General features: G+C 39.6%; 1 protein-coding gene across 2 annotated transcripts in view; it reads right to left on the reverse strand.

Moving 5' to 3' along the window:
* Nucleotides 1-16,715, reverse strand: part of ODAD2 (outer dynein arm docking complex subunit 2) — a gene marked incomplete at both ends in the record, with an annotated part of 204,179 nt that overhangs the window by 86,960 nt on the left and 100,504 nt on the right. For both annotated transcript variants that reach the window (XM_079769716.1, XM_079769715.1), the window contains one exon: nucleotides 1,850-1,964. In XM_079769716.1, the coding sequence (XP_079625842.1) occupies nucleotides 1,850-1,964 (115 nt within the window). The remainder of the gene's footprint in view (nucleotides 1-1,849; nucleotides 1,965-16,715) is intronic.

Genomic DNA, 16,715 nt, shown 5'->3' on the forward strand with positions numbered 1-16,715 from the left:
GGGAAAACATACCTTTTTCACTAAGTACATTTTTTTAATCATTGATAAGCTATAAAAAAACTATAAAATACTGACCTCCAAAATGAAGGAAAAATTTTAAAGCTTTTTAATTGAGACATTGGTATGCTGCTAAAAGTGTAGTACACTACAAAAATCCTATAGTCCATTTTTTTATTCACATAATAACAAAATAATTACAATGCAAACTTGCATCATTAATCTTTTTTGTGTCAACTACTCCACTATTCATTACTGAAGTCCTTGATTCTGGTACTTGGTTGCCTGGCTCATTCGTTGATAGGTAGCTTTAAATATTTCCAAATAGGAAAAGATGCAATAAATTCACTATAAGTAATTATTACATCTCATTTTCTTCATAGATAGATCTGAAAATGTGTCCTAATATGTATGCTGTTAACAATATAAAAAATGGATAACATCTGTTTCGAACAGTTGACATTTCACCATATCCATTCCACATGGACACATAGTATGCTTAGGTTTCACAATGCCTGACAGACGTGGTGGGACCCTGAAGGAGCAATAACTTGTCTGAAGACATGGCTTGTGCTTTCCTCCCATTTGTATCACTTAGCTATAATCGACAATGGTTGGTTTCTGCAGCATTACTCTCAGTGCCATTAATCCAGACAAAGAAGTTATTTCTTTCAAATGATGACAAATCCTACGATTCATAAATTAATAAGTCTAAAGTGATTTACAAAGTAGCTTATGTAAAAAAAGTGTGGAAATGCTTTCTTAAAAGTAAAAGGCAATTTTTCTTAGAAAGTTGCGTCATTAACTTACCTGATTAAGGGAGGAATGAGGAGAAGGAGGAAAGAATGGGCCAACATTTCTGGCAAGATCTACTCTGGTTCTAATATTTTACTGCAAGCTAGGGCCCAGCCCACTAAAACAAAACAAAACAAAACAAAAAAACACTTCCTGCCTCTATTCACCCTCAGAACTTATAATCTTACTAGAGACCCGGTGCATGGATTCGTGCACCAGTGGGGTCCCTCGGCCTGGCCTGCGCCCTCTCACAATCTGAGACCCTTCGGGGGATGTCAGAGAGCCGGTTTCGGCTTGATCCCCACAGGCCAGGCCACGGGACCCCACCTGTTAGATTCCGGTCAAGGGCATGTACCTCAGTTGCAGGCTCAATCCCTGGCCCTGGTCAGGGCTCATGTGGGAGGCAACCAATCAATGTGTCTCTCACATCAATGTTTCTCTCTGTCTCTATCTCTCCCTTCCACTCTCTCTAAAAATCAATAGAAAAATATCCTCTGGTGGGGATTAACAACAACAAAAAAAGAATAAAATTTTAAAATGAAGAGTTAAAAGAATTCAGAAATTTCCAGTTCAGTATTTTCATTCATATAAAAATTTTATCCATAGGTTTAATATCAATCCTTACTGATAGATAAGAAAAGTGTGATTTGTGAAATTAAGTGACATTTTCAAGGTAAAAATGTAGTGATCTTTCACTGTTGTATTTTGTGCTATAAATAAGATAGGGGCAGTCTTGTGCTTCTGAAAGTAGCCAATGAATGCAGGCAAATTTCTTATCATCCAAGAGGATAAAATGGTCAACTTTTCTGGAGTACTTGTTTCAATTGCACCAGCCAAGTAGAACTTAGTAAACACTGCCATCTTAGCCTAATTTCATTTGGCATCTAAAAACTGACCAGGAAAAGGCATTGTTGCAAAATTATTTGGCACAAATGTTCAGGACTCTTTCCACCAGATAAATCTGAGCAAAAAATATCAAAAGCAATTAGTGGCCTGTGGTGACATTATTCAATGTAGTATTGGAGATCCCAGAATTGAATGATGTGTAGTTTATTACCTTAGCATTTTGGATGCAGGGACAGAGGGCCCAAGCAGCGCTGGCCTTCACGTCTGGGTGCGGGTTTTTCAGCAAGGACCACAACAAACGAACTCCATCTAAGCGATCAATTATCCTATTGTCAAATAGAATATAGAGACATAAACTGTAACTAACATGTGTAAATGAAAATTTAAGTGGCCTATCTATTCAGACAATTCTAATTAGCTTTTGTCCTTCTGACATTTTGCTTGGATTTCTTTTTCCAAAACTTTAAAAACAGCAAGGATATAACATGCTGTTGAATTGTGAGCACTCTGATTTCAGTTTTAAATTCATGACACGAAAAGCAAGCTCCATGGTGATTATGATTCACATAAACTTAAAATCAAGCCATGTAATTTTTTAATTAGCTGTACACAGACTGTTACCTAAATGTAAAAATACTGGTCTCTTTCATATAGTAACATCTAAATACTTCCCAAAACAAATATTTATGCCTCAACACTGTGCAGTTACCTTTTTTATTTGGTCTGTGTGTAATTGACTTAGCTTACAATGTGACATAGTTTAAACAACTCCAGTCCTAATCTAGCATTAGGAATTAAAATCATTACACCACAGAGCATCCTTTGTTGGGCACGAATAACATGTAACTTGTTTTCCATGTGCTCCCTTTTTCGGCAAGACTAACATTGCAAACTGTGTTATAATTACTTAATACTCTGTAATCAAAATATCTTCATGACTAGCTAAAAAATGAATTATCATCAGAGTCATCTCTACACCATCTGTCTTCTGTTTATGTATCAATCAGTCCAGGGAGCAGAACCTCGAATTAAGGTTCATGGAGTACTTGGAGTTGAGAAGAAGGCTAAACAAAACTTAATATACTTTACAAACATGCTTTGTTCAGACAGATACGCTAAACAAGCAGATGAGAAAATATAAAGAACATAAAAATTCCTTTAATTTTTAATTTCAAGTAGTGTTTAACACATGTGGTATTAAGCCACAGATAGAATAAATACTACTGGATTAAAATGTTATACAAATTCTTTCTTGAAAATCAACATAAACACATCTACATTTCTTGATTATCTGAGATGAATTTACCAGAAAAAAAAAGTATTATTTCAAAGATTCCAAATAGGAAGTCATTTTCGCATAACCATATAAAACAACTGGTAATGCAAATAACTTATACTAAGATATAAACTGATTTTTAAAAGATAAGTTTTAATTTTAAAAAGTGCATTGAGAAAGTATTTAAAGTTTAACTAAATAGCTTTCAAACCTAAAGCTTTCTAATATCATGCTGAGTGAAGACAAAGTTTTATTTCTCAGTTTATGGAAATTGTAAAGAAAGATACTGAGCACTTTACAATGAAGGATTTACTTTACAAACTTAAAAAGCTTACTACTTTATATATGCCACTGAAAACAGAATTAATGCTGTTTTCAGTGGCATAAAAATACAGGTCTCTGTATTTTTTCACACACATTTCTCAATGAATGAGTGATCTCTTACTCTCTCAGAATATAGTAGTAAAATTTGCATTAGTGACATTTATGTATACAATGCTGGATATAACTTATCATTAGTGCAGATCACTTGGATGGCACACATTTTTAGTTTAAAACAAAAAGGATAACTCAATTCTGGACTCCCTCCATCCTGCCAGGCAAAATTTCATTATTAACTATAAAAATTCACTATTAATTGTAAAATTATATCCATTATCCCCAGCTCTCAGCCCCAAACCCCAAACAATTCATCAGCTCGTTAGTTATAAAAGATGAGACTATGATCCCATTGCTAATGTCTTAAAAGAACTCAGTACATTACAGAGTAATAACTTTAGAGGAGGAAAACATTTTCTGAAAACATTTTCAAACACAGCAACTAACAAATCCAGGGGCAAAATTAAAACAAACAAGTTTAATTTTGTCCCACTCTCATCTTCTTCTGTACCAAGTCATTGACTGCTGTTCACTTCACAATAACTTGAGTACCTATACCACATTCCTCTGTTCTCCCTGCAACACCCTAATTCTGGTCTTTACTACCTCATATTGGGATTGCTGCAGTAGCTACAAGACTTGGTTTTGTGCTTTCATTTCTCTCAGTTCTAATCCATCCTATAAACCCCTGGGAAATTCATCTTCATAAGGGCCCCTCAGAGCTTCTGCAGTACTCCTCGAGAGCAGGGCTCCAGGGTTATTCATTCTGTTCATCACACCATCTAGCACATTCAATCAGCACCTAAAGATCACTCCAGGAGAAAGTCTCCAACAGCTTCTCATTGCCTGCATGGTATTAAAACCCCAATTCCTGAACTCCAATATTTAACATTTCCAATGAGTTGGTTTATTCCTTTCAGTTCCCTCTATTGCAGGCATTTGCTCATAATCCTCTTGGGACATCTACTAAACACTAAGTGCTAAGCATAGCACAATGGCAGATACAGTCAGTTCTCATTACTTGCAGTAGTTACATTCTATAAGTCACTGCAAACAGTGAACTAGTGAAGACTGAACCATTGCTCCTAGGGGAAGTAGAAAATGTAGTTCCTAAAAGCCTCTGGTCAGAACATTTTCATCAATTGATCAATATGTAACCTTGTTTTTTGTGTGTTTCTGTTTAAAAGCACCTTATTGAATATGTGTGGTTGATTCATTAACATTGAACCCATGGCCAACAGCTTACTGAGCACACGTTTTCTGTCAGGCACATCACAGCCTTCCTGCACTTAAGAATACTAGAAAAGACAGCTCTGCAGCCCTCTGCTTAGGGGCTGTAGTGCAGTATCAAGTGAGGATATAGCCCAATCCCTCCTCCCAGTCAGTAGAACAGTGTCTGCCTGGCCAGCAGCCACAAGGAGCAGAGCAGCTTATAGAGTGTTTCCCATGTCCTTGACAGCTAACAAGCCTCACCAGACTCGCTGTCCTTGGCCTGCACGCAGGCCTTTCCCAGCACGGCTCCCTCCCTCTCCCCTCTGCTAGATAAGCCCCATAGCCTCCCGTAGCCTAGTGTGGAAACTCACCAAACTGGTCACCATGGGGTCTGCCCCAGATGTAAGTAATAAAGGCTACGTCTGTCCCCTCGGGTCCCCCCGTATGGTTTTTTTGGACTAGCAAAGAACAGCATGGCGCTTCCTGGGTTGGAGCTCCTACAGTACGGGGACCATTTTAAACAAAATCACTAGCTTAAAGCACAAAACTGTGAAAAGCATGACACTAAATAGACTGTGAAAAGTGCACGTGCTAACAATAAGAGCTGAAACAAGAAGGGAGAACATGCGTTTGTTCAACCTCAGCTGGAAGCATGCTCATTAGGCAACTCAAATTTTTCACTTTTCTGCACATGTCCACTATTGACGGCAACAGCACTCCAAGTATTGATTTGTGGGCTACACACAAATTTTAGGAGGGATACAAATTCACAAATATAGAATCTGTAAGTAATAAGAATTTTTTAAAATATAGTTTTTATTTATTCCAGAGAGAAAGGGAGAGGAAGAGATAGAAACATCAATGATGAGAGAGAACCATTGATTGGCCCTATCGGGGATTGAGCCCGCAACCCCAGCATGTGCCTAACCAGGAATCAAACCGTGAACTCCTGGTTCATATGCTGATGCTCAACCACTTAGCAACACCTGTCGGGCAAGAAATAAGGATTTTAATTGTCCTTCAGGAAACTATAGTCTAGTAAGGTAGATAAAGAGACCATTTTATGTTTATATCTCTACTAGAGACCCGGTGCATGAATTCGTGCACCAGTGGGGTCCCTCAGCTTGACCTGCACCCGGGACCTCTCAGGGGATATTGGAGAGCCACAGGCAGAAACTGGCTCTCCAATATCCCCTGAGGGGTCCCGGGTGCAGGCCAGGCTGAGGGACCCCACTGGTGCATGAATCTGTGCACCAGGCCTCTAGTATGCATATAACATCTTTGGTTAATCTCTTCCTGCCCTTTCCCCTCCCCCTTCCCTCTCAGATTCATCAGTCTGTTCCATGTTTCCATGCCTGTGGTTTCCGCTCCAGCATTGAGTGTCTGCCCCTTGATGGTCAGTGTACATCATAGCTACCGGATGGTCAGCTGGTCACTTAGCATATATATATATATATATATATATATATAGATATATATATATATATATATATATATATATATATATACACACACACACACACACACATATATATATATTATTTTAAAGAAGCTATGGCAGGCCATCTTTGGAGAAAAGATGTGAATGTGCCAGCCTCTGGAGGTATGTTCCAGAATTCCTCAACGTTGCTAACGTAGGATGATAGTCTATCCTTTTATAGTTGTGTAAGCAATATGATTGGAAAAGCTCTAGAACCTTTTTCTCAGAAAAATCATTGTCCTACAGTAAATATTAAGAGTGACTACCATGTGCCAGGAAGTTTTTGAGGCACCAGGGACTATTTTTCCATCATGAATGCAAACAGAAGTTCTTATTCTCATGGAGCTAATATTATTTTGGGGAAAGATATAAAATAAAAGAGAAATCTATATATTATATGAAATGTTGAAAAGTGACTGGAGAAAAATATAATAGAGATGAAGAACAGAGAGTAGAAAGTGCAAGGAGACAGTGTCAATGAAACAGTGACATTTGAGCAATTACACTGTGGGTGAAAGAGCCAGCCATGAGGCTAGGAAGAACAGTATTCCAGTACCTACTGCAGTCCCTGGCACAGAGAATTAGTCATTATTAATAAATATTAAATGAAAGTTGTTCGGTCAACCTCACATTCATCAAATATTAGTGTTGGAGCCTAGAGAACATGTACTCTAACACTTCTTTTATACAATGAGGAAGCAGGTAGAGTGGTTTAACCAACTCTGTATAATATGTTGGTTGTATAAACAAAAAATAATTTATCCTTTCTTTCCTCTATAAAAAAAGGCACATGATTTTGATGAATGCATTAAAGGCAGCTGAGGGAGTTTTGCCTAAAACAGAGAGCAAACTGTACCAACACATATGTTAATATTGGTGGTCACCCCAATGATAAGGCACCTACCCCTTATGGAGGTAGAAGAATAATTTTGTAAAAATGGTCTGATGCCACTATAAACATCCTTAAATATTTGTAATAGTAAAATAAACCTCCTAAATAATTAGACAATTAAAATTATTGTATAACTTTACATTTTTACCTAGATTGGGGAGGGGGGCTTTATGACTGATTTAATGAGCACTCTTCAAAATAACAAAACAGACATAGGAATCAATGTAAGAGTAGTCAGCACCTGCCTACTGGTATTATTGAAAGAGACTAAACTAGATAATTATATATCCATGTATCAAATCCCAGAACTACTACTTATAACCATGATATTGGAAAAAGATTTCATTTCCTGAAACTTGAGTTTCCTCATCATTAAAATAAGGATATTAATACCCATCATATAATGAGATATGCAATAAAATGATGACATACTCAATTAATATTAGTTTCATTTCAGAGGTTGATAAATATACAAATAACCTTCTGTGGTTCTATCTATCCTATCTAATAAAAGAGTAATATGCAAATTAACCATCACTCCACTACACCCATAAGCCAAGCCCACAAACCATGTCCACAAGCCAATCAGGAGCAACTATGCAAATAAACCCAACCAAGATGGCTACAGCCACAGAGAGCAGGAGGGAGGCTTGGGTTTCCCAGGCAATGGAGGAAGCCAAGCTTTCTGCCTGCCCTTGCTGGCCTAGGCCTCCACTCAAGGCTACAAAGTTTCAATGATAGAAGATACATAAATCCAAACAGAAATGGCAGCAGCCACGGAGCTGGCAAGAGTGGGAGGCTAGGGTTGCCCCCGGCGATGGAGGAAACCAAGCTTTCCGCACACCCTAGCCTTCCCAGGCCTTCGCTTAAGGCTACAAAGTTTCAATTATAGAAGATACATAATCCCAACAGAAATAGCTGCCGCCATGGAGCAAGCAGAAGGCTTGGCTCTGCTCCAGGCTACAAAGTTTCAATTGTAGAAGATAAATAAACCCCAGATACCAGGGCCTCTGCTTGGGTCACTGGGGGCCGTGGCTGGCCTGCAGTCCACCACAGGCCCCTCGTCCAGGCTGCCCCACGCCCCAAGGGAACCCCCTCCCTGATCCGGGACATCCTTCAGGGCAAACCAGCCGGCCCCCACTCGTGCACCAGGCCTCTATCCTATCTAATAAAAGAGTAATAGGCAGATTGACCATCACTCCAACACACAAGATTGCTGCCCCCATGTAGACACAAGATGGCCACCACATGATGGCCACCAGGCGAGGGCAGTTGGGAGGGACCAGGCCTGCAAGGGAGGGCAGTTGGGGGTGATCAAGCCTGCAGGGGAGGGCAGTTAGGGGTGACCAAGCCGGCAGAGGAGGGAAGTTAAGGGGGACCCAGGCCTGCAGGAAAGGGGAATTGGGAGGGACCCAGGCCTGCAGGGGAGAGCAGTTAGGGGTGACCAGGCCTGCAGGGGAGGGCAGTTAGGGGCAAACAGGCTGGCAGGGGAGCAGTTAGGCATCAATCAGGCTGGCAGGGGCAGTCGGACATCCCTTGAGGGGTCGCAGATTGGAGAGGGTGCAGGCTGGGCTGAGGGACACCCCCCACCACCGCCGTTGTTCGTGCACCAGGCCTCTAGTATCCAATAATCAGACTAAGTTTTATTTAGAGAATACTATAAATTTACTAATATATATTAGAAATATACTATAAATTATTGAACCAAAAATTCTGATTTTTATCCAGGCATATAGCCTCACTTGAGTGTGCGTGGGGACCATGTTACCAGTACAGATAGAAAAGACAATCTAGTTGATTTGGTTGGAATTCAATAAAGTAAACTTGCACTGGCAGTCTATGTAGTCAATGAAATAATTTGTCCTTATTTAGGTAACAAAGATTTAGCATACATTCTTGATTAGAATATTTCAAGAAATCCACATCTTAATCTTCAATTTAAATTACTATCTCAACTTCATCAGGAATATCTAAATAATATTGTTAGAGTCTAAGGGAAGTAAACAGGGAATTTCCAGCCAGGAAGGTGAATGGACAGAGGAAAGGGGTATATGAAGCTGAGGAGGAACCTGAGATGGAATCATGAAATGGCCAGCAGGTATGGGGGACTGCATTGAGCATGGTGGAGTTTTAGCACTGGGGTGGTATGCTTGGGGAAGAGGGATGAATGTGCAGAGTTATACAGGACAAGCCTGGAAGGCTCTGTTATGAAAACAGGTGAATGAAACATAAAGAATTCTTATTCTGGACGCCCAGGGTTCATTTAAAAATCAGGAGTATATACAATTGCAGGGGTCAGGTTGTAACAAAACTACAGAAGCAACTTGCATTCCTAATTTTCCCCAATATCAGTAAATACTAACAAAACAAGGAATGGCTTCAGTGAGGTCATATGGTAAATATGAGTTGGTTTCTTGTTGATTTTTTCATTTATATATTATCATGAATACTATTCATATCATTTAAAAGCACCAGTTTTCAAAAGCACCATTTTCCCCCATAATTATAATCTAACTAGAGGCCCAGTGCATGATTGAATCATGCATGTGTAGGGTCCCCTACACGCTTTCGCTTTCGATCGCGGGGGAGCTGGGTGCCTGTCCGCTGGTGCACCAGGCCTTTCGGAAGCCTCCGGCTCGGCGGAGGCTTCCGAAAGGCCTGGTGCCGGAGCAGACAGGCACCCAGCTCCCTCCCACGCTTTTGATGGTCCGCGGCGGGACGTGAGCTCGCTGCCCCAGAGGCCCCTTCTGTGCCGCAGCACAGCCATGGCACAGACGCTGGCCCAATCAGCTACTCCAGCCACCCCGAGTCCCGCCCCCTGAGCCTCCCGCTGGCCCAATCGTGGGCGTAGCGGAGTGATGGTAATTTAAATATTACCATTTTATTAGGTAGGATAAATTCTCAGGTTTAAAATTGAAGTATAGTTGACCCTTGAACAACACAGTATTTAAACTGTGCAGGTCCACTCATACATGGATTTTTTTCAATAAGTACAGGGTGGAGCAAAAGTATGTTTACATTTATTCATATGGAAAATAATATAATAATCCTAATATATAAAAACCCTGGTCATAACAACTAGTAAGGACCAAGGCTCGACCAACCGGAAGTCAGTCCTGCAGTCAGCGCTGGGTCGCTGTGGCAACCCAGCGCTGACTGCTTCTGCTGCAGGCGCGGTGCGCCAGCACTGTCTGCTGAGGGGGCTGTGAATCAGGGCCAAAGAGAGAAGCAGGGACTGATCTGCTGCCTCTGTGGCAACTTTTGATCAGCACTTGCCTCTCTCTTTCTCTCCCAGTCTGGCCAGGAGCAGCGCCTCCATTTCTCTCCAGGCCTCCACCTGGGCTGCTGATCAGCCCCGCCTTTCTGATCAGGCTCCATTGATAGGCCCAGAGATGCTGACTGGCATAGAAACCGACCAATCAGAACCAAATGTGGGTGAAGTGTGAGGAGCCAATGGCTGTCTAGGAGGCGGAGCTTTTGACGCTGACTGGCATAGAAACTGACCAATCAGAACCAAATCTGGGTCAACTGTGAGGAGCTAATGGCTGCCTAGGAGGTGGAGCTTTTGACGCTGACTGGCATAGAAACTGACCAATCAGAAACAAATTGGCCGGCAGAGGAGGGCAGTTGGGGGCAAGATCAGGCCAGCAGGGAAGGGCAGTTGGGGGCAACCAGGCCAGCAGGGGAGGGTAGATGGGGGCGAGATCAGGCCAGAAGGGGAGGGCAGTTGGGGGTGAGATCAGATCGGCAGGGGAGGGCAGTTGGGGGCGATCAGGCAGGCAGGCAGAGGCAGTTAGGGGTGATCAGGCAGGCAGGCAGAGGGATTAGGGGCAATCAGGCAGGCAGGCAGGTGAGCGGTTAGGAGCCAGGGGTCCCAGATTTCAAGAGGGATGTCCGACTGCCGGTTTAGGCCGATCCCCGAGGGCAGTCACACATCCCCCAAGGGGTCCCTGATTGGAGAGGGTGCAGGCTAGGTTGAGGGAATCCCCCCTCCATGCACGAATTTTGTGCACCATGCCACTAGTTAATAAATAATAATACAAAAATAAATTGTTTTGCATACAACTGTAAACCTATAGTGTATATATCTATCATAAATGTATTTTCTCTTCCTTATGATTTTCTTAATAACATTTTCTTTTCTCTAGCTTACTTTATTCTAAAAACACAGTATACTGTACATAGAACATACAAAATATGTATTGATTAACATATTTTTACGTTATCAGTAAGGCTTCCAGTCTCAACAGTAGGCTATGAGTAAATGTTTGGGGGTCAAGTTACATGTGGATTTTTGACTACATGGGGGGTTGGTGGCCCTCATCACCACATTATTCAGGGTCAACTGGAATACAAAAGTTATAATGAAGAGAATTTTTTAAATCACCCAAATTTTCCCAATCCCATGGTCTCTGTGATCATCTTTTTAAAGACTTTTCTAGCAAATATAATCATCTTTTTAAAGACTTTTTTTGAAGCAAATATGTGGATACACACATTATGGGATTGTCCTATATAAATGTGGTGTTTCATAATCTGCCTTTAAAAATATATTCTTTTTTTTTTTTTTTTTTGAGAGAGAGAAATGTGACAGAGAAACATCGATCGGTTGCCTCCCACATGTGCCCTGACTGAGGATTAAACCTGCCACTTTTTAGTATACCAGAAAATGCTTCAACCAACTGAACCACACTATCCAGGGCCATAATCTGCCTTTTTAATTCAATATATATAATAAATCTTCCTCTGTATCAATGAATGCAATAAATGTGGATTTATATTAACAATTTTTACATGGCTAGATGGTACTGTATTAATGTATCATAATACATTATATAGATCCTTTATTGATAGAAATTAGTTTTTTTTCTAGTCTTATATAATAATGGAATAGAGAGAACAATTCCATGTCTTGGCCACCGTGAATAATTATTGCAATGAACATAGGGTACATTTATCTTTATGAATAGAAGTTTTCAAATTTTTCAGGTAGATATCCATATATCCCAAAAAATCTTAATTTTTTTAGGAACTTCCATATTTAATGCAAAATACAGATAATGTATATATATTATATATTTCAGAGAGGAAGGGGAAGGGAGAACAAGATAGAAACATCAATGATGAGAGAAAATCATTGATCAGCTGCCTCCTGCATACCCACTACTGGGAGTCGAGCCCACAACCTGGGCATGTGCCCTTAACCAGAATCGAACCCAGAACCCTTCAGTTCACAGGTTGACAGTCTATCCACTGATCCAAACCAGCTAGGGGCAGGTAATGTATTTTAGACTTGTACACTTGAAACGTATAAAATTTTATTAACCAATCTCATCCCAATAAACTGAATTAAAAATTTAAAAACAACATTGCAAAGGCCATCCTTGCATCTTTTTGCAATGCACTAATTATCTTGTTAAGACAAATATTTAGAAATGAAATTGCTTGTTAGGATTTTATGTATTTTAAATTTTAATACATATCAATAGACTGTGCTCCATAAAAATTATGTCCATTTGATTCCTATAAACAGATCATGAGAAACCAGTTGCCAGCATCAGCTACTATCTTAATTTTGCCAGTCTATCAAGAGTAAAACACTTTTATTTTATGTCTTAATTTGTTTCTTCCTTCGCATTATGGAAAATTTCAAACATAATTAAGAGGTTTTTTTTAAAAAATAGCAAAATAACCAGTAGATACAACCCTCAAAATTTAACATATTTGTGTCATTTATCAATGTGTGTGTTCATTGTTTTCTAAATAATTTGAAAGTAGGTATAGATATCATAGGAATTCACAACTAAAGTTTTTAAATTTTCATGCATGCATGATACATATAAAGCTCTCACTAGCGCCAATCACACGTGTGTGTTTCAATCTGTCATTGTCAATCATGAATATGGTTGACACTTTTATTATAGAGAAAGGGCGAATAGTGATATTAAAATATTTCTTCTAATTAATTTCCTTTCAATGTGCATGAATTTGTGCACCGGGCCTCTAGTTTTGTATAAAAAACCAGTAGAGACTGAAGTAAACCATGAAGATCCACAAGTTTATAACAAATCCAAAAAGTTCTTATCAAAGCTCCTATAGGGTTCCTGACAACTCATATATTTTAAAATTGATTTTTTTCAAAAGGAGGAAGAAAGCATTTATCCTGTCTTTCCTTTATGAACTATAATTCCATTTAACTACATAGTTAGCAATCAACTCTGAAACAAACATAATAAAAGTATTAGAATATAAAAATAAAGAAAAAATATTCAAGGCCTTCAGATGTAAAAATCAAATACTTTACAAAGACAAAAGAATCAGACTAGCATTAGACTTTAAAAAAAGGTACAAAACAAGGCAACAATGAAGCAGCATTTTTTTAAGTTAATGAAAGAATGTGATAATCAAGGATTTTATATCTATCAAGGCTGTCCTCTGAGTATTTATAAAAAAATAGCTTCACTGTGTATCCACATGTGCCTTTGCATAGCAAAGGAAACAACTGACAAAATGAAGAGGCAATCTATGGAATGGGAGAAAATACCTGCAAACCATATTTCTGACAAGGAGTTAATAATCAAAATATAGAAGGAATTCATATAACTCAATTAAAATAAACTAGACTAAAAAATGGGCAAGCATTCCAAGATGGCTGCAGAGTAGGGAGAAGCTATACTCACCTGCTCCCAGACCCAAACTGGATTTACACCTAACTTATAAAGCAATCAACATGAATAAACAACTGAAGGCTAGCTGAACTGAAATATTTTCACCAAGGATTTACAGAGGTCACATAGAGACTGATAAGAAGGGCAGAGATGGGGAAAGGGCTGGCCCCCACTCCCACGTGCAGCAGCTGAGAAGCTGGAGGGCTATCTCAGCTGCAAAACTTCCTCCCCCCAGGAGTGCAGGGTCTCAACCCCAAACGTGGATCCCCAACCCACAGCAACAGAGACAAGAGGAACCCGCACAGCATCTAGTGGTGAAAATCAGAGGGACATTTAGTCTGCCTGGGAGAGAAAAGAGTTTGCTAGAGACCCAGACACCACCTTCCCAGGGTCCAGCATTCCTACTGTTACAGCACTAGCCTAGGCAGTGCACTGACTGATCCTCCAACTGCTGGTGATACTACTCTGCCATGCTCAGGTCCTGCAGAGAGGTCTCCCGGCTGCACCCAGCAAGGACCTTTGGGGAGTTCTTTTTTCTGGAGAAGCTCTCTGAGGAGACTCAGATAGTGATTGATCTGTGTAGCTTTGGAAAGGGGACCATTCTTCCCCACCTCAAGCACACAGGCAGCACCTCTTCCCCACCTGTTGAATCACTAGGTCTGCCCCCCACTCTGTGGCCCCACCCTGCTGAGTTCAGTTGTGTCTGAGCAATGCTGGCCAGGGCTTTATTTTGTTTTTTAGATTAAATTGTTACAGATATGTATTTATTGGCATTTTATTGTTCATATTTTGTTTTAAATTAACATATTTTATTTTATTATTATTTTTGTTAGTCCTCATCTGAGGATATTTTTCCATTGATTTTGTTGGTTTTTTTTTAGAGAGAGTGGAAAGGAGCGGGGGAGAGAGAGAGAGAGAGAGAGAGAAACATTGATGTGAGACACATTGACTGGTTGCCTCCAGCACGTGCCCCTACCAGGGCCAGAGATTGAGCCTGCAACTGAGGCACGTGGCCTTAACCAGAATCAAGGCCTTCAGTCCACGGGCCAGCACTCTAACCACTGAGCCAAACCAGTCAGGGCTATTGTTCATGTTTTTTATCTTTTATTTTCTTCTTCTTAAAGAATACTCTTTAACATTTCTGACAATACAGGTTTGGTGGTGATGAAATCTGTTAGCATTTTCTTGTTTTGGAAGCTCTTTATCTGTCCATTTCATTCTAAATGATAGTTTTGCTGGGTAGAGTAATTTTGGTTGTAGATCATTGCTTTCCATCACTTTGAATATTTCTTGCCACTCCATTCTGGCCTGCAAAGTTTCTGTTGAGAAATCAGCTGGCAGTCTGATGGGAGCTCCCTTGTAGACAAATAACTGCTTTTCTCTTGCTGCTTTTAAGATTCTCTCTTTGTCTTTATTCTTTTGCATTTTAATTGTGATGTGACTCGGTATGGGCCTTTGATTTCATCTTGCTTGGGACTCACTGCACTTCCTGGACTTGTTATGTCTATTTCCTTCACCAAGTTAGGAAAGTTTTCTGTCATTATGTTTTCCAAATAGGTTTTTAACCTTTTGCACTTGGATGTCGAGTATGACTCGACACGGTTAGCATCGAGATTAAAATTACTCTTTGAATGTATCAATAATTTGAAATATAAAAAAATCCAAATAAATAAGTTTGTATGAAAAGAAACTCCAGTTTTTTATTCTTCTGCCGCGCTTTGTAAAATCTGGGGTATTTAAAAAATTAAATCCCGAGTAGAATAAAGGAATCGAGAAAAAAGCAAGCGAGTGCAAAGGGTTAATTTCCTGCTCTCTCTCTTCTCTTTCTAGCACCCCCATGATGTGAATGTTGGTATGCTTGAAGTTTTCCCAGTGGCTCCTTACACTGTTCTCATTTTTTTAATCATTTTTTTCTTTTTGCTGTTCTGATGGGGTATTTTTTCTTCCTTATATTCCAAATTGCTAAATTGATCCTCAGCTTCATCTACTCTATAGTTGATTCCCTATAAATTATTCTTCATTTCAGTTAATGTATCCTTCATTTCTGCCTGGTTCATTTTTCTGGTTTCTATGGATTTTTCACTGTTGAACTTCTCATTAAGTTCCTGGAACATTCTTATAATCATTGTTTTGAACTCTGTATCTGGCAGTTTGCTTCCCTCCATTTCATTTAGTTCTTTTTTTGGAAATTTCTCCTGTTCTTTCATTTGGGACTTGTTTCTTTGTCTCTGCATTTTGGCTGCTTCTCTAAGTTTGTTTCTATGTACTAGGTAGAGCTGCTATGTCTCCCAGACTTAGTATAGTGGCCTCGTGTAGTAGTTGTCCTGTAAGGCTCAGTGACACAGCTTCCCCAGGCACGTGCCCTCACTGGGAATTGAACCGTGATCTCCTGGTTCATGGTCAATGCTCAACCACTGAGCCACATTTTCTGGGCAAGAAAACTACAGGCCAATATCTCTGATGAATATAGATGCAAAAAATTATAAACAAAATGTTAGGAAATCAAATACAATAATACATCAAAAAATAATACATCATGATCAAGTGGGGTTCATTCCAGGGGCATAAAGATGGTTCAACATATGCAAATCAATCAAACTACAAATCATTATAAAAAGAGGTTGAAAAGACACAACAAAATGGAAAAATATCCTGTGTTCATGGATTGGAAGAATCAGCATAATTAAAACAGCCATATTACCCAAAGCAATATACAGACTTAATGCAATCACCATCAAAATCATTTTTTAAAGAAATAGAGCAAAAATCACCAGATTTTTATGAAACCACAAAAGTATAGCCAAAGCAATCCTGAGGAAAAAAAAAAAGAACATAGCTGGAGGTATCACACTGCCTGACTTCAAATTATACTACAGAGCTATGATGTTTTACATTGCAAAACTAGGTCTCTGATGGGAAATTCCTCACTTCTTCCAAAACCCATTCACTCCTCTCATCTCTGCTCTCTATGAAACAATTGTTGGCTATGCATCTCATGACCATGACACTTACTTGGGGGAAAAGCTTGCAATCTGAAGAAGTACGTGTTAGCTGTCAGTCTATTACACACAGGCTAATAATTCACAACATTTTGCTGATGTTTTCACATTTAAGATATGTTTTCACATTTAAGATTTGGAGTTGTGGCCATTTCCTTGTTTAGGGTAAAAT

This window comes from Cnephaeus nilssonii (genome assembly GCF_951640355.1).
Source record: "Cnephaeus nilssonii genome assembly, chromosome: 4".
NCBI classification, from domain to species: domain Eukaryota; kingdom Metazoa; phylum Chordata; class Mammalia; order Chiroptera; family Vespertilionidae; genus Cnephaeus; species Cnephaeus nilssonii.